This window comes from Gopherus evgoodei, chromosome 18, assembly GCF_007399415.2.
Source record: "Gopherus evgoodei ecotype Sinaloan lineage chromosome 18, rGopEvg1_v1.p, whole genome shotgun sequence".
NCBI classification, from domain to species: domain Eukaryota; kingdom Metazoa; phylum Chordata; order Testudines; family Testudinidae; genus Gopherus; species Gopherus evgoodei.
The window spans coordinates 5,020,844-5,044,313 of record NC_044339.1 but is presented as its reverse complement, the minus strand read 5'-3'; the positions used below and the strand labels follow the sequence as shown (position 1 = coordinate 5,044,313).

The following is a 23,470-nucleotide window of genomic DNA, read 5'->3' as shown; positions in this document are numbered from 1 at the left end:
AGCTAGCTTTCTGCTGCTTGAATGACAATACAGCAGGAATGCCTTTCCTTTAAAAGCAAGAACAAAAGCAGTGCAGATTTAAAATTTTATTAGAAAATGTTTAAAAATAGATGCTACAGAGTGTTGAAAATTCAGTTATTAGTCATTGGGGTTACCATACAGAGTATAGGGGGATGTTATTACAAACTCTACCAAACAAAACTATAATATCTGTAAGCCATTGATTCATGCTGCTGAGGTCTTATGCTAGAAGAGCACCACCTCTGGTTGGTTCCAGCACCTGTACTACAATCTGTTTAATGAATCTCTCCATCCATCAGCAGATCGATGGTGCTGAAAGACACTATATGCTCCCCCACTCTACCGTATTGATGAGATTCTGTGCTGGGCCCATGTGTACCATCACTGCCCACTCTCCATTCAGCTATGCATACTTTAGCCTGCTACAGATCTTCCACAGGTCTAGGAGTTTGGAGCTGCCCAGACTTCATAGTAGGTTAAGACCACACCCAACCGATAGGCACCGCCTGGTACAGTCAAGGTCTTGGTCTAACACTGGTACATAATACCACCTAGCTCTTATATAGCACTTTTCATCAGTATATCTCAAAGTGCCTCACAAAGGGAGGTCAGTGACACTTCCTACTAGAGATCCCCAGGCAGCACAGAAGTAAATCAAAATCTAGAACGAGAACTCTTACTCTAATTTTCAATAGGATGTCAACCAGTTTCTGCTCCCAAGTAATTGCAATCAAGAAAATGGATTAGCCATAAAAGTAGCATACTTTATAAACACTGAGAAGAGTAGTGTCAGCAATGTAAAAAACTAGAGGTTGATGTAGTTATCTCTGCAGCACTGTACTGTGAGAATCAGAGTTCTAAGCTCCTGGGGCCACCCACAGCAGCTAACTCGTGACTGGTACTCAGAGAACTGTTGATGGGCTCCAGATCTCCTTAGCTGAAGTGTTATGACAATGTGCAACCCAAGAGCACGTCAGTAAATGGAGGTGGGATAGAGGCTGAAGAAGGAAAGTATATAAATGATCCCAGAAGACTCCAAAATAAGTTCCAGCAGCACATTTTGTTCAGATTCCCCTCCCTTTCCAAATCCCTTTATAGGATGGATGGTGCACTGTTAGCCATACTAAAAAAAAAATCACAAACTTGTTAGCAATCAAAAGGTGAATGGGAGGCAAAAATCTCACGATTCCCTTCACCTCTCTTGCCTTCTATTCCCCTCCACATGCCCTACTCGCTGCCTGATCCACTTGCCTCCCTGTTCCCTGCGTCTCCTTTCCTCACAAGTGTTTTTGTGCCACCACTTTGGCTGTGAACATCTTCTCTGACTTTGTGCCACACAGCTTCAACTATCTCCATTAAATCTTTCCTCACAGTGCATCCTTTTTAGCAGGGTGGATTTGATTTTAATAGATTTAAATTACTAGTCAGGAAGACTCAATTTAATCATGGATTTCTACATAAAAGTGCATTCTTGTTGGTTGTTATAACCTTAATACATATTCTTCACAACTCAGAGACAGAGGAGACCCAAACTGGGCCTCATCTACGGCCTGCTGCCATTCTAGGTTTTCCCTTCTAGTGAGAGAATGGTATGGTAGATCTCAAATCAATGAAAGCTACACTCAGAAAGACCTCAAGACTTCTGGAATATGCCGCTCAAACAGTTTCACTTTTGTTTCTACTGCTTGTCCCTCCCTTGTCACATTTATCTCCACACTTCTCCTTGTCCAGATCTATTCCACACCCAACAATCTTCTATTCATTTAACTTTTTGAAACTTCGCACTTTTAGAGAGAGGTAAAGGATTGACTCTGTGTATACAAATTTGCAGAAGGACAATAGGGTTGAGGTCTGTTATTTCTCACCTCTATATATTATTTCTTTTAAAACATTTTTGATGTTAACAAGCATGTTATCTCTGGAGACACAAATCCATAGTTTGAGAACTGCAAAACTAAGCATCTCTGATGGGACTCAGTGCTCAGTCTAGAAGATACCATTGGGTAGAAAGAAAGATTAACCTAAATAATCTATACCAGGGGTAGGCAACCTATGGCATGGGTGCCTAAGGCGGCACATGAGCTGGTTTCCAGTGGCACTCACACTGCTCAGGTCCTGGCCACCGGTCCGGGGGGCTCTGCATTTTAATTTAATTTTAAATGAAGCTTCTTAAACATTTAAAAACCCTTATTTACTTGACATACAATAATAGTTTACTTATAGATTAGAGACTTATAGAAAGAGACCTTCTAAAAATGTTAAAATGTATTACTGGCACGCAAAATCTTAAATCAGGGTGAATAAATGAAGACTCGGCACACCACTTCTGAAAGGTTGCTGACCTCTGATCTATACAGAAGCCCCTGGGTCCCTATAAAATTGGGTCCCTAATTCATGAACTATTGGAACTCATTTACAAAGTTTTCTTAAAACATTACATGAAGATATTGTCTTATACTATAGAATTAGAATTTATAATTCCTATTCCATGATGAGATATCTTTGAGCTATAATGTATCTTAATTAAAACTAACTTTAGATAGGTTTTTTTCCTCAAAAAGCATTTTATCAAAAAAATCCAATTTAAATAAAAAAACATTGAGTTTTATCCAGCCTGCTTTTTAGTCAAGACTTTCAGCCCTCATTTTCTCCTGAACAGTAGTAAAATAAAATAATGAACACACATCATAAGAACATCAGTTTCTCATCACAACCCTTGGCCTTCCCCACTTCCTTGGTTTATTCCCCACTGCGTAATGTCTAATATGAATTGCATCTGCCTCGGGGCAGGAACCTGACAATTTTGCTTTTAAAGCAACATGCCTCTGATCATTGTAAAAAGAGAGCTAGGATAAAAATAATGCAAGAAGAACAAGCCCCTGAGTTAAAATACAATTTGTCAGTTTAAGCAAGCACAGTGCTTCCTTATTGGAATCTGAGCCTTGTCCTTAAGATAAGCTGGTTTTCCAATAAGTAAAATACAAATGGTATTTATATAGTTTCTTCCTATGAAAGATTGCAAAATGCTCTACAGAAAGAGGGGCTGACTAGAAAGGATGTTATACAGATATCGGCCCAGCAAATACATGGGCAGAAAGGGAAAATGATGGACAATAAAGGAGAGAACGGAAGGAAATAGGAATTAGGCAAGAGAAAGGTAAATGGAAGCGAGGAGAGAAGCAGAGGCACTCATGATGGTGTTTGGAGTCAATTGCAGGTTATTTGACACAGATAACTGTAGAAGCTAGTATATAAAACTTTAAAATTATTTGCTGAGAGGCACCAGCTCAGAGGGAAAAAATCCCACAGATGGAGCAGCACAAGCAAGCAAATGAGTACACGACCACCCATCATCTTAAAATAGAGTCAATGTTATCATGTTATTATGCAAGTAGCTGGAGGGACATATATGAAAAACAAGAGGTGTTTACACTTCAGGCAGTACTTCAGAAATTCAAGCCTCCAGTGGCCATCATTTGTACATTCTCACATGCAGGGAAGTTATGCTGGTCATTGGCAATAGGAAGAACACTGGATATTCATGTTTTTGTAGTCAAAGCTTTCAGGGTTAACTGCTACTTAGTGGTCATGGGGTCCTCTTCCCCTGCAGGCAAATTGGAAGAACATGGACCAGGAGGTGCTTGGGACTCTGATTTTACTGTACCAGGACAAGTCTCATTTAAGAACATGTATCTGGATTTAATATTCATTCTCTGTATAAACATGGGTTGACAGCAGCATAAAAAGAATTGGAATCTTTGCAATCCATCGTCACTCGCTCCCCACTGAGAAAAATAAGAGTTTCCCCTAAGGAATTCCACAGGCCTTTAATTTTCTAATCTCATTTTAGATTACGGTGATTAGATCAGTGACTTGATTCTGCAGTTACTTGGCTTTCGAATAGGATGGCATGCAGCACGTCACTGGAAGCAGATAAGACATGGAGCTTTCCAGCACTAAGTAACTGGCATCAACTCACCAAACTCAGAAGTGATCAAAAGTCAGCATTAAACCTGTATTGCAGGAATGGGAGCTACTGCACATAGTATTTTCATGTTGTTTTTTAGATGTCCTTTATTATTATTATTATTCACATTTCTGTAGTGCTCATATGCCCAAACCAGGATCCCATTGCTCTACACAGGCCACATATAAAGACACGGTTCAGGTCCTGAAGAGCTTATGACTTGAACTCCTGGGATTTTTGCATCTCTTAAAGCGTTGAATCAATTTCACTAAAACCTTGAGAGCAGCCAAGTTAAATACTGGGTTGTACAGGAAGCTAATAGAGAAAAAATAGCTCAGAAACAATATGGCAACATGAAGGCTCAGACCTAGTAGCTTTTGGTGAGAAGTCTTAATTCCAACAGAAGTGGGGAGCCTTCTCCCTTCCCCAAAATTAAGAGACTATCTGGGGAGGCAAATTAAGTTTACAGATGTGGCTTGATAGAGGCAACAACGTCATTTAAATCTACCTATTTGCATGCACACACAGGTCTGACTATTTGGGAAACAAAAGGACAGAGATATTTGATTTCTTTTAAAACTGTACTTCCAGGCCTTTTCCCAGTGAACACCCTAAAACTTTACCCTAAATAATAATCGCAGCAAATCAGCCCTAGTTGCCAATATATCTGGTAGCTGTTTGATGGCCTCCAGGAAATGAACTGAAGGCCCTAGTCTAGAACTCAGTGGACAGATGTCCACATCACAAAACCATTCACCGTAATCAAGCTCCTTACCCACTCTATAAAGTGGCATCTGAACTATACCTCTCAACCCAATCACAAGGGAATGGGTGTGGAGGTGTCTCACCCAGGGCTGAGATGAGTCAGAGAACTTGGCCAATGTGGAGGAAAAGCTTATTATACTCCTGCTGCCCATACTGAACCTGTTGCAAAGAGAAACTGACATCAACCTCCAGGGCTGTCAGTCTAACACCCTTCACCGGCACTAATATTCACTTAAAATTTAAATTAAAGTTTTGGGCTGTCTGAGCATATTTTCGGAAAGACCAAAAAAGCAAAGGGCAATGATCACAGAATGCTCCATGCGCTTTGACAGGTATCTCCAGCCTCTGATTTGGAGAGAGATGGCAGATATGGCACTGCACAAAAACACTGTCATCAAATCAGATGTGGGCAGAAATGACAACCGGATATCAGCAATCAAACACCAAATGGTGTGCAACCCTATCTTGGGTGGGTTGCATCCCCCTCTAACACACACCTAGCACTTGTTGTTTTCTTATATTTTGGCAACACTTGTATAGCTTGTCATGCCAGTAAAGCCTTATTGAATTTGAACTCGACTGAGATATTCTCTATGAAAGTCCTAGACACCAATTTTCACTTCAGCTGCCTCTCACACCCAAAAGGAAAGAAGTGAAAACCTCATTCACACACACACACCAAACTGGCATTCCAGGCTTAAGAAGGGTCCAGGACCAAGTCAACCTGATGTACTAAGTGTTAGAAGAAATCTAAGGGAATTCTCATCCTAAAATGCTACCCCATTTCCTTAGTAGAATGAGGGAGAGGATGTTAAGCAATTTCTTAGATGGGCTGAAGGTGCAGCCAACTTCCTAGTAGCAATTCTGAGATGTTTCCCTAAGCAAGGAGCTGGGAGGCCAGCTTCTTCACCCCAAAACTCACACAATCCTCATCACTCTGAAAGGGCAGAGAAATCCTCACTTTCCCCCCTCTCCAGGGACTCATATGGTTCTTAGAAACTAGATGGGGTGACCCTGGCTTGCAGCTGTAAAAGGGGGCAGTGGGAGACAGTCAGGGACACTGGAGAGACTGGAATCTGAGAAGACTGTTCTAGCAATAAAGTGGATTTGGTGGGTCTGAAGAAAGGGGTCTAAATGTGGCTGTCAGTGGATCCAAGATCGTGCCACCCAAGAACAGAATAGAGGGGTCTCTATTATGAGGGAGAGAAAGTATCCAGGCTTTGCATCTCTGGGTCTGGGAGGGTGAGGTGGAAGAGAGAGACTCTGGCTCCATTTATTGTGTCCTGAAGATAGGTGGAGGGATCCTACAAACGTGGAGGAGTCATTTCTTGGGGAGATGAGGTCTCCTCTCTTTTGGCTACCATGAGCCAGAGCAGAAGGGGTCACTGCCTAGACAAGATCCCATAGCAGTCCTAAGAGAGGAGATGAAACCTGAGGTCTCGCCCAGCTGCTGGGTGCAGGAAGGGAGGGTTAACAAGGCATGGCTGTCCTTCTGCAAGGATGGGGCCCCAGGTCCCCCACAGGCTCCATAATTCCACAACTCTCTCTCGGAGGCAGAAACACCGGGGAGATCCCCCTCCCAGAGGCTCCGCTGGCTCTGAGCCATGGGGATCCTGGGATGAGCCCAGCTCCTCACCTGACGCTCTGCAGGGAGGGGTACCGGGGCGGGCAGAGGCTAGAACACGGGGCTCTCGCTCGTCCCGCAGAGGCGGGGCCCGAGCCCTTTCCCCAGTGTGTGTGTCTCTGTAAGGCCTCTCCAGGCCGGGACACACAGGAGGGGGCTGCCCGGGCCGGGGCGAGGTGGGAACCTGGCAGGGGGCCGGGACAGGGGAATGGGGGGTCTCCCCACGGTAGGGGGGGAGGGGCCCGCCAGAGGGAAGGGGCCGGGGCGGGGGGGCCCGGCGGGAGTCTCCTCACCTGGCTCTCGGCCGCGGGGATGCCGGACTCCAGCTCGCAGAGCGCCCGGAAGTTCTGCAGCTCGAAGTCGGCGTCCACCTGCAGCGAGAAGGTGAGCTCGGAGCGGTCCCGGCGCAGGCAGAACACGGTGAGCAGCATGGCCGGGCCGGGCTCCGCCGCCAGCAGCCCCCCGCCGCCGCCGCCAAGCGCCGCGCCCGCTGTCGTAAAAGCCCCGCCCGCCCGGCGCTGTCGCGCGCTGCCGGAAGTGACTCGGGCGGAGCCGCCCCCCGGGGGTCCCACGGCCCAGCCCCCGCCGCTGGCTGTCCCGCCCGTCCCCGGGCAGCGTTCCCGGGCCCCACGCTCCGGGGGAGCGGGGCCTTCCCCGCCCCTGCTCTGTCCGTCGCCGCCTCAGCCGCGGTCCCTGCGGCGGGGGGAGGGGCTGACCTTGGATCTGTTCCCAGGACTGCAGCCCAGGCAGCCGGACCTTAACCCTCCCTGCAGTCACGGAGCTGCTCGGGCAGGTGCTTATAAGACTGACTAGAAGCTTAGCGCCTGTGGTTGTATTTTTGTGAGAGATCGGAGCTGTGATTCTACAAGCGAGGCAAGCAGCAAGAACCTATCCGTGTGAAGGTCCATATGTCTGCTTTATACCAGCTCGCTTAATTGAGGAATAGGGCATTCAGGAGATAGTCTGACTGAGTTCAGAATGAAAATGTTAGTGGCTCATGTGGGATTAAACACCACTATCCTCTAAACTCTGCATCCACAACAAGTAACGGCAGAAGTTCATAGTCCGCCAGGGGCTTCCTAACAACCCCTGAAGTGCCTCAATGCAGGGCTTTGGATTGCATTTGTTATACAGACCAATTCTGTAGTTGCTAAATTCTTTAATATTGTGTACTTTGAGACTTTTGATGTCTCTGGAAGATTAAGTGCCTTCCTTGCAAAAGAAACACATGGAAAACTAGGAATTGCTGATTACAAACCCTAGTAGGATTAAAAAAAAAAAAGTTACAAAAGCAATCCTGAGACTCTTGGCATCACACTATGGCACCTGTAGAGGAAAAATGACACCATGAGACATTGACACTTTCTCTGGTGGTAGCCATGCTGCCACAGCCACATCATGCAGGAACAAGAGTGCAGAGTGGAAGCTGTAGCCCCTCTGCCCTAGAAAGGAGAGTGTGGATGTAGACTATCAGAAGCAGGTGAGTTAGGATCTCTAAACTGCTGCAGAGGGAAGGAGGGTAGGTGGGTTTTTCCCCTAACTGATTACAGCAGGCTGTTGTTTTGGCAAGAAGGTGTTAGAAACTTCCCCTCCTCCACTACATTTAGCTCTTCAGATCTTTGGAGAACTTGGAACTCTGGCAGCAGCTGATGGAGTTACCACGCTCTCTCTGAGGCATTCTCCAGTATGGTTCTATGCCCTAGTGCTCACAGCCATGTTTCTAGATCAGTACGTCTGAGGAAAAAGATACCAAGTGTATTACATCCATCCTGCAAGACCCACCTCAGAAAGTTTGTCTCAATTGTTTTGCCAGAAAACGCTTCTCTGACCAGATGCAAAACAATAAATATAGCCTTATATAACAGGAACCTCACTACAACATTAACTCTTGAGACAGGGCCACCTCCTTACAGTATGGCACTATCCATGTTTTATTTAGTCTGGAAAAGAAAAGACTGAGGGGGGATATAATAGTTTTCAAGTACATAAAGGGTTGTTACAAAGAGGGAGAAAACATTCTTCTTAACCTCTGAGGATAGGACAAGAAGCAATGGGCTTAAATTGTAGCAAGGGAGGTTTAGGTTGGACATTAGGAAAAACTTCCTGTCAGGGTGGTTAAACACTGGAATAAATTGCCTATGGCAGTTGTGGAGTCTCCATCACTGGAGATTAAGAGCAGGTTAGACAAACACCTGTCAGGGGATGCCATGAGTGCAGGGGACTGGACTAGGTGACCTCTTGAGGTCTCTCCCCAATCCTATGATTCTATTTCATTGTCCCATTTCAAATAGTTTCCTAAATACTCACAAGCTGTTTAGCTTCGGATAGAGTTCATATAGACAATTTAGAACCAGTCCTCGATTTATTGTATATGAAAAATGTGTTCCTCTCTAGGAAACCTCACATGACTAGTAGGAAGAGAGCCTGTGATGTAAGCCCTTGTATCAGAGGCCTGGTATGAGAAAGGACCTACTCACACAATCTGGCAAGAACAGGGCTATTTCAGAAGAACAATTCCTAAGAAGTGCTAAGCACAGAGTACTTATGCAAACACATCCCAATATCAAGGATGGTACAAAAATATTCCCTAACAGGAACACACTGACCCCTCCTGAAAGATAAGGTCAGGATGACAGTATGTAATAAAGATGTTTTGATCGAACCATAATGTACAAGGTGACGGGTGATAACTAGCCATGTCTGGGGGCAATAACTAATTATGTCGGAGGTAGTATTTACTTGTTTGTATCAGGGTATAAAGATGCATCTCAGAGGGAGTACCTTGGTCCGGCCAAGGGGGGAATGGAAGGTCCCGCCCTTCACTGAGCTGTGTCCATTGTCACAGACATGTGTGTCTTAGTATCCCTGTAGAGTCTGCCAGATGCTATTACTGTGCTTTGTTGACAAACCTGGCCTGGTGCCTTCGTACCTTAACGGATCTTGTGGTCATTGGGTGGTTTGCTCGAGGTCTCCTGTGCCAGCTGTCTGTGCAGAGCTGGGGCAGCATACAGGGAGAACACGCATGCAGCCGATGACAAAAGTCAGATACTTCAGCAGAAGGTGAGAGAACAAATCTTTATTCTGGAAATGAGAACAATCTTGAGGCAAGAGCCTTTCTGAGAAGGAGTGAAAATAACAAAATGGTGTTTCATGAAAAAAACCTGAAAACAGATATTGGAACTGCCATACATTTTGATCTTTTGTGGACATCAGTGGCTTCCTCTCAGACATAAAAGTTTTCAATTTCTCTCCCACTAGTCACTCTAGTCTTAAAAATCCCCATGGCTCATCTGGCTCCTACCAGTTGAGGGTTCCAGTCCCCAAACATTTATAATCTGTGCCTTGAGTGCTGCCAGTCTTCACATGGAGCCAATGTCTTGGACGAGGGCTCTTTCTCCTGCTGAGAGATCTCAGTCAGATTTCTCCTTCTCCTTCATGTGCAAGAAGACGATGCTGAACACGAAGAGGCCTATCATCATGGAGAAGGCGCTGGCATAATATGGATACGCTGAGGGGATAAAACGCTCATACTGTGTGTGCTGGAGGGGACGCACAGACACCTGGGAGGGAAGAGAACACAAGACCAGGGTCACAGGAGAGGAAGTCATTCAGTCCTCTGTGTAGCAGGATTATCTCAGCTCTAGATGTGTTATTTAACTTACAAACCCATTCTGATGATGCCCCACTCAGATGACCGTAGAACCAGATTACCTTCCTGGAAAGGTAAATGTATGAGAACTCCTAGAAGTGGTTCAATTATCTCTTATTTTTAAACTAGAGTTTTAAGCTCCAAATCCTCAACTGCTTTAGAAGCATGTTGGCAAACCTTAAGCCTCAGTGCAGGCAGCCCTGGCAGGTGTCCAACACTGCCTTAAGAGGCAAGAATGTGTTTCTGAGGGTAAAATGCTCTACAAAGGCTTATTTCCAGGCCTTCCTACATATAACTGAAGAGGGTAACAGAGTAAGATAGCCTGTAAATCCATTTCACACACAAAGGAAGGCTGGATGCAACTACATGGTAATTAAGATTAACAGCCCATGTGGTATCCACTCAAAACATTTGCAAAATTTAAGTACTTGACTTGAAATCTCAGCCAGTACTCTTACATTTCCTACCGCACAGACAAGAGAATTCACACAATTTACCTGTGTAGAGGAGTACAGGTGGGTGTATCCCAGCCTGTTATAGTCCACTTTAAACTGGAACACTCCATAGACATCCGGCAGCTTGAACTGCACACTATATCTGCCACCTAGGAAAGAGGCAGGGCCATTTAAATTACACAGTAAATAGAACAAAAGCATTAAGGAGTTAAGAGCCATTCTTTCCTCACCTCCTTTCATTTGTCATGGCCCTTTGTCTCCCCCAAACCCTCTTTGTGGCGCTTTTCATCCAGACTGAAGACTAGCCTCTGGAACCCAAAGCTACTCCGCTGGAAGAAGTGCTGTGTAAAGTGCACCTTTCCTCTTAACAGTGGCACATGCTTCCTGCAGTGATTCTGTACACTACCTGCTCAGGAGAACCACAGCGTTCCAAGTCAGCACATATGAGTGAGGTGAGTTTCAGTGGTGGGGGAAGAAGTCAACACTCAGTCTTTTGTTATTGTTAAAGCCCTAGGGCAGGAATCATTAGTTGTCCAATAGGAGACCTACCATTTTTCTTCAGAAAAGTCCTTACAAATGGGTCAATGCGGACAAATTCCAGCTGAATATCATCTCCATCAAAGGGGACCCACTTCCCATCAGAGAGCTTTTCAATCACAATGTTGTACTCCTGTAACATACAAATGCATGCTGCGTTAACAGACGTATAAAGGAAGAGGACACACTGTTAATGAGTAGGGCCCTACCAAAGTCACAGCTGTGAAAAACATGTCATGGACCATGAAATCAGATCTCCCCTGTGAAATGTAGTAATTGGAGGGGAGGGGCAGGGCTGGGGATACCCCAGCTAGGAGCTTCTACCATTCACTGGCTCAAGCTGCTAGTCTAGGGAGGGACAGGACTACTTCCCCTGAATGGCCACTCTAGGGAGGGGACCAGACTCAGCTCCAGCTATCTCCCCTGGCTGCTGGAAGCTCTGCAGCCACGCGCAGCCCTGAAGGCAGCACAGAAGTGAAGGTGGCAATCCTGTGAGAGTGCCACCCCCACCCCAAACAACCCCTTTTGGATCAGGACCCTCCATCTGAAAACATGAACACCTGAAAATGCAAAATTGACTAAAATAGACCATGAATTTGGTAGGGCCCTATCAATGAGCTAAGTGTGATACCTGAAATCCATTTAATAGAAATCTCAATCCTAAACTATGAACTCCACTTTCCGTGAAATCAGGGGGGACAACGGGGACTTTTTCCAATAACTGCTATTTCCAAAATAAGAGTCCAAGTGAGTTTCCACACTTAGAAATGCAGTTGAACTACCATGCACTGAAAATCAAGCCAATACTCAGTAGCAAATCAGTGAGTGAGTACAGCAACGTAGAACTGACTTGAATTTGAGAGTGCTACACTTAAACTCTCTAGGCATGCTAAGCTCTCTCTCCCCACCCCCAAATATATAGCTGCAATTTCTATTCAAAGCAGATGGTATTTCAGGCTTGCAAATGTACTGTTTTTGTATAATGAAGCTTGGCATCCCGAATCTGAGTGAAATGGAGGTAACAGGGAAGATAAAATTCCAGCACGTGCTTTTGATCAGGCTCAGATACCTGTTTAGCAAGAAGATTCATGACTGAAGAGAAACCATTCGCAAGGATAACCAACCTCCCTCAGCAAACTTAGGTAATACTTAAGATAACAGAACACAGACTTCTCCAGAGCTGGCTGCTGCCGCCACTTAATATTGAATGATACTCAAGTGTCATCAGGAGGAGGGAGAAAACTTGTTCACCTTAGCCTTCAATGATAAAACAAGAAGCAATGGGCTTAAACTGCAGCAAGGGAGATTTAGGTTGGACATTAGGAAAAAGTTCCTAACTGTCAGGGTAGTTAAACACTGGAATAGATTGCCTAGGGAAGTTGTGGAATCTCCATCTCTGGAGATATTTAAGAGTAGGTTAGATAAATGTCTATTAGGGATGGTCTAGACAGTATTTGGTCCTGCCATGAGGGCAGGGGACTGGATTCAATGACCTCTCGAGGTTCCTTCCAGTCCTAGAGTCTATGAGCCATGAGCAGTCTGAAATTTAGTATTAAGTGAAAGTTACATGTAGGAACTAAAGGTTAGGTTGACTCTGCCTCCACATTAGTGGAGAAACACACTGTCAAGAAGGGAACAGTTCCTACAATTAAGAGGAAGAAAAAACCCACCGTGTTATATTTCCTCATGGCCTCTGAAATTTCACACCTTGACTGGTGAGGCCCTGGGTGCCAACCATCTTTCCAACCAGAAAAGAGGAGATAAATCTGCTTCCACAACACTCGTAGCCCAATGAACCAGAGTACATTCTCTCTGCACAAGTCTATTTGACTCATTTTCCTACAGTCAGTCTTACCACGAGGTCGGTGACAGTGTAGGCATTAGGTGGTGATGTCTCCCCTACACGATGGTGAGATACCTCTCCAACCCGCAGCACACCCTCTTCCTTGAATACCCAGCGGGACAAGGCAACAGCCAGCTCATAGTTACCAGTCTGAGAGTACCTACAGATGATGAGAGGTTGAGAACAGAAGCTTAGTGGGAGATTGCATTGGAGGGCATTCACAGGACCAGACATTTTTTCAGTCAGGTATCCTATGAAGTTTCTCCAAGAACTAAGTGCCAGATCAGAAAGTCTGCACCCATTTTAAATGATCACATTACTTGTAAGTTTTCCCATAAGACTGTTTGATCTTTAGACCCCAACTGTCTACTAGGTCTCCTAGGTAGTTGCTTAAAAATACAGTGAAACATATTTTAACAGATCAGCACTGAAAGGTTTCAAGCTTGCTCACTGATCTGATCTATATCAGCACTCAGAGTATAATATTCTATGTCAAAATTTCCTAGTAAGAGCTGGGCCCACATTATGAATGGTGTTCACAGCATGTCTGAATACAATGGATGCAGAAACTGCTTCTCACACACCTATCAGGATATCTATAAGGACAGGAGACAGCTGTATGGGCTAGCCAGCTTGACAATTTGCACTGCACTTAAAGGAAGTTTCATTTTCTTCTTAAGTTTTATTATAACCTAAACAGTGTAGATTTTACAGTAGCAGGGCTGGATAGTTATGATAGTATTCAGAGTATTCCCATCAGTCATCTTTGATACAATTAGTTCTCATCACCTGCTAGGGATCCCTTGATCAAAGAGGTACCCAAACCACTTGGACAGAAAAGCCTGAATGGCCCACCCTACCTACAGAAGACCACATTAAGCTAGTGCACCTCTGAGAGCCAGGTGTAGCTTTCTGCACAGCAGAGTTGAAGAAAGCATTGCTGAAGAAATCCAAAGAACCACTGAAAACGACACGGGCGTTGTTCCTGGCCTGGAGACCAGCAATCAAAAGGGTATTCTTCCCAACAGCATGAGGGTACTGAAATTGGACAAGAATTGATTTAAATCAGCACTAATGATTTGTATTATAGTAGCACCTTGAGGCCCCAACTGAGATAGGGACCCCAGTGGGCTGGGTACTGTACAGACAAGAAAAATAAAGGCACAGGGATGATGTGCTCAAGATCACATGGCAAGAAAAAGTAACCAGAAACTCACGTTTAATATATATGGAAAGAAGGCATCAGGGCTTTAAGCAGCTTTATTAGGCAAGTACTGAAACTAGCCAGGCAGTATTATCCATGAGGTTTAAATAGTTAATAGTAGCAGGGAAACGTCTGAGACTTAAATGATATTGGACGACCTTTAAATTTGCTGCTAGGTCTCGCTGGGGCCAGACAAGTTATTATTGTCGTGTCAAATGACTTGTCAAACCTCATAAGCCTAATTAAAGGGAATGTTTAAACTACTCATCTGCCTGTTCAAACACCCATTATGGAAGAGCATGTTAAGCGGACAAAGTTGAACACTTTTGCTGTCAGTTAAGTCCCACTCATGCCAACTCCCAGCTTATTATTTTTCTCTACATTTTCATCATGTCAATAAGACACAATGCATTTTTGCAGATTACTGCGCTACCTAAGTGGAGAGAAGCATGAGGCTTCAACACAGCTGAGACATTCATCTCCCAGAATCTGCCAACTACAACAGCATTGTTTTTAACCCCTTGCAGCTACAGAGCCTCAAAACTAAACAGAAGAACCACCTCATTTCACACTGGTCACAGTCCTGCTGGAAGATGGACAGAGCTTTCAATTACTACCAACTTGGTCCAAATTCTACCAGTATCTTAGAGGAAAAAGGCTTCAAATTCTATTGCCTGTCACAGTAGCAATGGGGTTCAGAGCCTTTTGCTTCTACTTCACCAGTCTGAATTCAGCCCCTTTGATACAGCAAAACAGTATCAAAGTTAAGAGCTGATATTTCCTCCAGTGCAGTCCTGTTAAGCTTTTTTCATTTGGATCCAATGAAACTGCAAGAAAGATAGATTTCTCTGATAATATTTGAAAATATATAGTACTAAGAGACCGTGGACTGGAACTTTGAAAAAACCCCGTAAGTATTTGACACAGAATATAAGAGGCACTTGAGTTAAGTCTCTTGATCCATTTTTAAACTGTTGAAAGAGAGGTAATTAATTCCACAGGATTAGAAGCAAAAGAGGACAAAGATAACTGTGTGTACCTGTGTGATGGGCTTATCTGGGAAGAAGGAATAAGATGTAGAGGAGCCAGTCAAGATATCTAGTACCAGAGGGTTATCAGGATCAGCCACCATCCTGTCGTGAGAGAGACACAGTCTAAGTATCAGGAAGACATCTGAAAGCTGGTCAAACCTGAGTTACCTGCCCAAGAAGATTAGTGTGCACTACATTCTTACTGAAGTCTGCTAACATATATGAAATTCACAGAGGTTGAGAACCATGGGATTGACTCAGCTCCTCCTGAAATTAGTGGCAACACACACTGAAGTCAATCAGGCCCACTTAATTTTATATCAACTGTCACTTTAAACAACTGTGAATAGTTATGCTATTTTAAAGAAATGGTATCACATCAAAGACTGAAGTTTCCTTTAAGAACAACCCTTTACAAAACTTGACTTCAACAGAAGTGTTTCTTTGTTCTAAATTCAAATACAAATAGTTTAAACAAACATGAGTACATGAGAACAGGGAAGTGAATGGATTACTTTCACTGTCCACGTAGAGAGAAAGAGTAAACAGCAAGAAGTAAAATACAGTAACTCCTCACTTAACATTGTAGTTATGCTCCTGAAAAAAATGTGACTTTAAGCAAAATGATGTTAAGCGAATCCAATTTCCCCATAAGAATTAATGTAAATGAGAGGTTTAGGTTCGAGGGAAATTTTTTCCACCAAAGATTTTTTTTATATAAATATATTATATTAATTACACACACACACACACACTAAGTTTTAAACAAAAAATGTAATACTAGTACACAGTGATGATGATTGTGAAGCTTGGTTGAGGTGGAGGAGTCAGAGGGTGGGATATTTCCCTTACTGCTAAATGATGAACTAGCAATTGGCTGAGCGCTCAAGGGTTAACTCGCTCACTCTGCAAGGCAGCAGGAATGGAGGGAGATATGCACATTTCCCTTAAGTACACTGCCTTGTTAATTAGATCAGCTTGCTGATACCACAGCTGCTATAAGCTCCCTCTGTCCTGAGCCCTGCTCTATGGAAGATGGGGTAAGCGGGGTGAAGGAGAAGGGGGACACCCTGACATTAGCCCCCCTCTTCCTTCCCTCCCCCCCACCCCAGGCACAGCAAGCAGGAGTCTCAGGGACCAGCTCCAAGGCACAGGGCAGGAGAAGCATGGCAGCGGGGGAAGGGACACAGTTGAACTGCAGGTAGCTGCTGCACAGGGAACTTAGGGGAGCGTGAAGCTGATATGGGGCTGCCAGTCCACCTTGGTTCCAAACCCCCACCAGCTAGCTGCAATGGGCTGCTCTTCCTGCAAGCAGCAGACAAAGCAAGCGGCTGCCAAACAACGTTAGAAGGGAGCACTGCACACCTTTAAATAAGCATGTTCCCTAACTGATCGGCAATGTAACAACATTAACCAGGACGACTTTAAGTGAGGAGTTACTGTATTAAAAGTTTTCTGTTTCAAAGAAGTTTATAACTAGATTGAGAGATGAGGAATAACCTTTTATTACCCAACCAGCATGAAGTCTGCGCCTTTCTTGCCTGCCCTCAGCCGCCCTCCCCCCAATTTCATCCTGTTAAAGGACCAAATGCCTGTTGCATCTCAACTGAAGAAACCAAAAACCAACCTATCATGCTTTGTTTATAATAGTCCCTACCCCAGCCCTAGGCTTATAACCTATCTGGAAGGAAGATAGTGGCAAGAAACCCATCCAAAGAGAAACCTCGTGTTCTCAGTTACAGCCCTACTGCCAGCCTTGCCTTGTGGTTCACTTACCCAACTCCTCGGAAGAGAACGGGGTTTAATGGAGTTTTCCCCACAATGGTGGGAGCCTTCAGCAGATTTTCAGAGTCTGCGACAATGAGCGTGTGCTTCAGGAAGGAAACAAGAGACCTGTGGTAAGCTTTCACGGGCTACTGAACAATGTCATTAATGCACAGGCAACTTGTTAATGTGTGTCTGCTTGCCACTCTATGGCTAGTGATCTGCACCACAAGGCACCTCATGTTCTACAGCTGCCCTTCCAGAACTTTGAAGTAGCATTAATTGGCTCTGCAGAGTCTCACTTGACCTCTTGACAGGAAGAATTGTAACACAAGGCAAGGGGATGGAGGTGGTAAGAGCAGAAGAAACCGGGCACATGCTTAGAAGCCCTCAGGGAACAGACAACAGCCCCTGCTGGTTACAGTTTAGAGCAGGTTTTCTCTTGTGAGAGTTTCTTGTGAGTTGCATATTAGGAAGCTTAAATCAGAAGGAAGGTAAATCCCAGGGCAACAGATGCAGATCTCTTGCAGGAACGTGTGTTTATTAGTTCCTATTTGTTCTGATTGCTGCCACAAGCTAATGTGAACACTGTAGAAGGGATTTCAGCATATCAGAAAAAGCATGTCAAGAAAGTACAACAGGTTGGCAACCTTTCACAAGTGGTGTGCCGAGTCTTCATTTATTCACTCTGATTTAAGGTTTCGCGTGCCAGTAATACATTTTAACGTTTTTAGAAGGTCTCTTTCTCTACGTCTATAATATATAACTAAACTATTGTTGTACGTAAAGTAAATAAGGTTTTTAAAATGTTTAAAAAGCTTAATTTAAAATTAAAAGCCCCCTGGACAGGTGACCAGGACTCAGGCACTGTGACTGCCACTGAAAATCAGCTGGTGTGCCGCTTTCGGCATGCGTGCCATAGGTTGCCTACCCCTGAAGTACAACATGGAAGAATCTGCATTCCAAAGTGCCAGAAGATACTGGGGGACAGCTGCTGCCTAAAGCCTCAGTCCGTGACACTTACACAGCCCATCCTAGAGCAGTTTGGATCCTCTTGGCCTGCAAGGCCTTGCTCTAGGACACAAGATGTTCTTAAGTAAGGAATAATGAGCTTACAGTTTTGCAGCATGTTGTCAGGAGCTGCCTTAATTAAATGGTGATGTAACTTAGTCACTCAGAAGAATTCTCCCTGAGGGATAGTTGTGTATCGAGAGGGGTAGTTACTGCACTTACTGTACCGAGTTTTAGTTACATTTTTCCACTGAAAGAATTTTTTGTTTAAACCAGGAAGTATTCAGCTATTACAACATACTAGAAGAGATACCAATCTAAGAACTAAGCATATTAAGAGAGTCTAAATAACAGCACCACAGTGAAATCAAAGGCCCCATGAACCTATGGAACAGTGGTTTTTAACCTGAGTCTAAAATTTCCAAAGGGGTCTGCAATGAAAAAAGGTTGAAAACCACTGTTAGAGTGTTATTCTTTCAGTGATATTGGATAGGCCTTCAACTATCTACTGGCTGGGAAGAACTCGTATCTAGCTACAAATTATGAATCTCCAAGTCCTACTATACGTTCTGTAAGATTGGTTTGGTAGCAAGCACAAGATGGTACAGTAGAAAAGGAACGTTTGCAAAATCTGCACTGCTGATAAGTTACATAGGCACCCCAAAGCAACGGTTTTCCCCCCATCCATCGGGGATTGTGCACGCCCCACATAGTTTACAGAAAAGCTAGGTTACAATGTTCTTAACTCTCAAACATTACTGGGACATCTTGTATCTCTCCTGTAAAGACAGATATTTCAGAACCATGCATCCAACCAGATGGACCATGCAAGGACAGAAAAAATCAAGATATCACATATATTTGATAAACTTCTACAGAGTTTTCTACATTGATCTCTCTTTGTCCTTGTGTCTTGAGCTAGAGTTTACCTTTTTTAATATGCCTGGCTATTAAGCATGATATTCTATCTCCTGACCCATCATGAATAAAAGGAAATAAAATATTTCACTAGAAAGGGAGAATTCCGATCTCCTATCCCCGAGGAGTTCGAGGTCCAATACAGTGAACCCCTGACTATTCCAGGTGGTGTTTTTAACTGCTCAGTGTGACTGGAAAGTTAGAAGTTGTCTAGGCATAGATCAAAGGTGCATGATAATTGCAATCTTACATTAAAGATAAGAGCAATAATAAAAGCAGCATATCATTCAATAAGATTCACAGCTGCTACTTAAAACAGTCTTTGGAATGAGCATGGATAGGAGGGGAAAGAAGAGAAAAAGGAAGACAAGATTTGTCTCCAGCCCTTACAGCCAACTGCTTAAAAAAAAAAAAAATTCCTTCCCAGAAGCTATGTACTAGCTAAGACAAGTTTCCTCAAGCCCTGGACATACCCAAAGAATTCAGTGTCTGGACTTTTACCTGGCCTGGGTCTGAGATATCATAGTTGTGATGGTCAATGACTGCCGTCCTTTCCTCATCAAACTCTATTCCACACTCGCTGCCCAGCTCTCGCAGAGGATCACCTAAAAGGACAGAGAAGCGGAGTCCCAATTAACACTATGTACAAGACATAAAAGCAACTAAAAATCAAAATAAAAACAAAGGACAGCCCTGATTTATGTGCAAGCGTCCTGCTAACCAGGCTGCTGGGGGCACTCAGTACACAACCCTTAGCTGAACTCAACTTTCTCTGGAAAGTGAAATTAAGGCATTCCATCAGTTCCCTCGGAGCACTGTGAGAATGAAGGTTTGTAGCATGTTTTGAATGCACAGAGTGCTGTATAGTTTTAGCTTTTGAAAATCCCCTTTAAAAAAGATTGCAGCCAGAATTCTAAGAGCTCCCATGACAAGGAAGACACCTTCCCCCACAGGACTGATCTGTGCTCTCTATATCCAGCAAACTCTTATTATGCAGCTATAAAGTGAAAAGCCAACATTTACACCCATTTGTTTGACACGCAGATTTTACTGACCGATGTCAGAACTGGCAGCCACAAGGACACTTCCGCCTCCATCGATGAAAGCAGTAATTGTCTCTACATTGATGTTTCCGCCAAAATCTGAAAAGATGCATCAGACATTAGTGATTCAAAAAGCGGACAGCAAACTATTTTACCAGTGCTTCGTAGCAAGGGAGGAGAGGGAAATACAAGGGTGATGAGGCAAATTAATAGAGAAGCTGTGTTGGAGTGATGGGCACCTCCTGTGCCTAAGCAGGATCCTGAAGCCATACACCTATGGCCAACATAGATTAAAGGGTTGGATTAAGGGAGGATTAATTCCTTCAGAAGGAAGACAAAGAACCATAAAATCCAGCCTTTAAAAGGCATAGATCTAGCCATTCAATCTCAGTTGCAGAGAAATAGCCAATGACTTTTTTATTATTTGTTTGGGCATATTTAAAGACATACTTTTCTTTTGGTTACATGTAGTTGATTTGCTTCTTCCTCACCCCACCCCAAGATACAATTCTTATCTGTTTGCAGGTAGAAATTCCACATTTTAAAGATAGTGATAGACTTTTGCATTGAGATAGAGCGAGATATATCTATCTGTCAATAAGAGGAAATGTAATTCAACTTCTACAAGAAGGAATAATTAATAACTGGCACCAATGCAAGCATTCCTGGGAAAATGATGAGGAATACCTCACTCATTCCATTCTCTAACAAAATCAAATTTAATTAAACTTCATTATAGCAACAATAACCAATATATCAAGAGAAAGCAAATGAATTTAGAGAAACATGCATCTCTGCAAGCTGAAAGAGGTACAGCCAAAACTTTACAGTATCTTAATTAAGAAACTGAAAGAGAAAACAGAACACCAAGAGAAGGACAGAAGTGGAGTAAGTCAGAGGTTAAGAACAGGTCATGAGGAAGACACTGTATGCCACACTCTAAAATTTAGCTCTGATGTAGTTTAAAAAGGGTTCCTACGTATCATGAGCCATTAGCTTCTTCTTTCACAGTTCTGTAGTTAGTTCTCCTAAGGATCTGATTCCACTATCACAATCCTAGTAGTAATATTCAAAATTAAGTTACCTGACACTATCTTTGAGGCTCACCTGAAGTTAAGTGTGCTATAACCTGGGGCTACAGATTATACTATTCAGTTTAATTCACACACAATCAGCTAGCTCTCCACTCTTGCTAAGTGAGTGTTCCTTTTGAACACTCACTTGGCTCTCTCATCACACCAATATCACCTGATCGCTCACTTTCCTGAAGGGATGTATTTCAAAAAGGTTGCTATTAATAATCCCTCATCAAGTCTGATTCAGGCTGTTAATAGGGGTAAAGAGAGAATCCAGATATTTTGGTGTGAATTAGAACAATTTAAAATTTGTATTAAAGTGAATGTTTGAAATGAAGTATACACCGGTTGAGAGGGAAGGTACTGTACATCTGGGGTGAGGCTTGGGTTATGGGGGGTTACAGATATTGTTTGCAAGGATGAAAAGATACATACATATTGCATAACCGGCATATACCCAGATTGGGGTGCAAGGGTTTTTAAAGTGTCAGTGGATAAGTGGGCTCGGGTATGCCACCCATGGAATGAATAAGGAGTCCAAGTCAGTATCGGTGGAGCTGATAAGTACATGGGTGGGGTGCGTCCCTTGGTCTGTCAGGGAAGGAAGTGGGTTATTTCCCTGGTCGGCTGTCTCGGTTACTTGGTGTGGTATTGGCGGTGTCCGACTATTACTATACTTAAAATCAAGGCATTTAAAATAATGATAGTGTTATTCCATCTTTTAGTTATAGAATTTTAGAACAGTGCATTTGTTAATCTATGGAAGCACTGCTCCAAAAATACATATTCAATACTCTTTTTTCTTTTTCTTTTTTTTTTTTTTTTACTGAATCACAGTACCATAATTCTAGATACACCACAGGGATTATAAAGTGATCTGAGAATTAACAACAGACATAACAGTTGCTATCACAGCAAACAATGGTAATGAAATGGTGTTTACAGAAAATAGATACCCAACAGTGATTGCAGGTCCAAAGCAATCAGCCAAATTTTTGTGCTTATTCTTTGTTCTACAGGCTTCTGCCCCCCTCCCTCCTTTTTAGAAGCAGCCTGATGACCATTTATTTAACTGCTTAAAATGCATACAGTTCCTGCCACAGTTTGCCCAATGATGAATGAAGATAACACCTGTAATTCCACATCTCAGGGACAGGCCCCAAAAGCCTCCTCAAGGTCAAAATGAAGCAAGTCCGAAGAATACTTTGATCAGTTTTATCAAACCTAGGAAAAGCAATCTCATGGTTGATCAGAAGACTGGGAGTCAGGACAAGTCTTAGCTCTGCCACCTCTAATTGTTTCACCCTGGATAAATCTCTTGCCTCCCCATCTGGAAAACTGGAATAGTAAAAGACTACCCTCAAAAGTGGTATTATGAAGGTTAGCGAATATCTGCAAGGCACTTTACAGATCTAATGTGTCTTCTCCAAGGGCCTCAGAGTATTACACAACTTAATTTCTGAGTCTTTTCCTTTATGCAAAAGGATCACTTACCTTCTACAGATGGGGAGAAAATAATCAAATTGTCATACAGAAATTCTCCATATTTTATGAGGGACAGGCCAGGGTCATCAGCAGTCCTGAAGGTGAGGTCAAAGCCTCTATCTGCACCCAGAAAACAAAGATCATAGCCATGAATAATTTGACACAACTTTAATTTAAAAAAAGTATAAGACAGATCATGCTAGAAAATGAGATAAGAGGGCCCTTAATTCAGTCTTACCCATTACAATCTAAGCATCTGGTTGCCATACTTTTTAAGGTGTAATTCATCTGAAGAAGTGGGTTTTTTACCCATTAAAGCTTATGCCCAAATAAATTTGTTAGTCGTTAAGGTGCCACCAGACTCTCATATTTTTTAAGTTGCTACATAAATATCGAAGTCAAGCATTTTACTCTTCCACAATACACTTATTTTCTCAGTACTCCAGTGAGCACTGTCTGCAGAATTGTTCCCGACAGTCTCCAAGCAGTGACACTTCTTGGTACTTACAATCTAATCCACAGTGTTCAGGGGACACGGGGACTTTTTGGACAAACCAAATTAAAAACAAACAAGAACCTCTGCGCTCTCAATAGCATTTTCATGCACGTCTTTGATGTGAATCAAGCCGTGATAAAACTTGTGGATGACGTGAACATCAGAGAGGGAAACACGCACAGGAAAGCAGCAAATGCTCTCGTGAGATCTGGGCAGCAGGGGCTGCAGCCAACAACGGGAGACGCGAGTCTAACAAACGGAAGCTCTTCAGCAGACAGACAGGCAGCACCCCCATCGCCCTCCCCCAGACCATGACTCCCGCCTTCCCGCGGGACCCCCCCGCTTCTCCCCTCACTCCACCCGGGCTCCGCTCCGCCGCCCTCACCCGCCAGGCTCCGGAGGAAGAGCGAGTGCGTGTCCCGCAGGTTGATGTTCTCCAGCAGCACCAGGGTGCGGGGCCCCCCGTCCGCCTGGGCCAGGCCCAGCCCGACTAGCACCAGCAGCAGGAGCCGCCCTGAGGGGAGAGCGGCCGCTGCCTCCATCTTCCTCTCGGGGGGCAGCCTCACCCGGAACCGATCCTC

General features: G+C 43.7%; 2 protein-coding genes across 5 annotated transcripts in view; both read right to left on the bottom strand.

Annotated features, from left to right (window-relative positions):
- Positions 1-6,849, bottom strand: part of LOC115637097 (protein DDI1 homolog 2) — a 39,052-nt gene extending 32,203 nt beyond the window's left edge. For all 4 annotated transcript variants that reach the window (XM_030537985.1, XM_030537988.1, XM_030537989.1 and 1 more), the window contains exon 1: positions 6,671-6,849. In XM_030537985.1, coding sequence (XP_030393845.1) covers positions 6,671-6,808 — 138 coding nt within the window. In that variant the 5' untranslated portion in view covers positions 6,809-6,849. The remainder of the gene's footprint in view (positions 1-6,670) is intronic.
- A 2,584-nt stretch (positions 6,850-9,433) lies between these two features.
- DDOST (dolichyl-diphosphooligosaccharide--protein glycosyltransferase non-catalytic subunit) lies at positions 9,434-23,470 on the bottom strand. Its single transcript, XM_030537559.1, has 11 exons — positions 23,275-23,470; positions 22,403-22,513; positions 19,845-19,931; positions 19,291-19,394; positions 16,873-16,967; positions 15,105-15,198; positions 13,751-13,899; positions 12,874-13,021; positions 11,031-11,151; positions 10,524-10,630; positions 9,434-9,937 (listed from the first exon to the last, which is right to left on the bottom strand). Exons 1-11 carry the CDS (start codon positions 23,429-23,431, stop codon positions 9,788-9,790), a joined length of 1,323 nt encoding a protein of 440 aa, XP_030393419.1. The 5' UTR covers positions 23,432-23,470; the 3' UTR covers positions 9,434-9,787.

Bases quoted from the DNA above. Each gene is read 5' to 3' on its own strand.
- DDOST (XM_030537559.1), bottom strand. From the start codon at position 23,431: ATGGAGGCAGCGGCCGCTCTCCCCTCAGGGCGGCTCCTGCTGCTGGTG. The intron at 19,395-19,844 runs GTCAGTAAAATC...CTGTCCTTTTAG, and splicing joins GGCTGCCAGTTCTGACATCG to GTGATCCTCTGCGAGAGCTG. The intron at 13,900-15,104 runs GTACACACAGTT...GTCCAATTTCAG, and splicing joins CAGATAAGCCCATCACACAG to TACCCTCATGCTGTTGGGAA.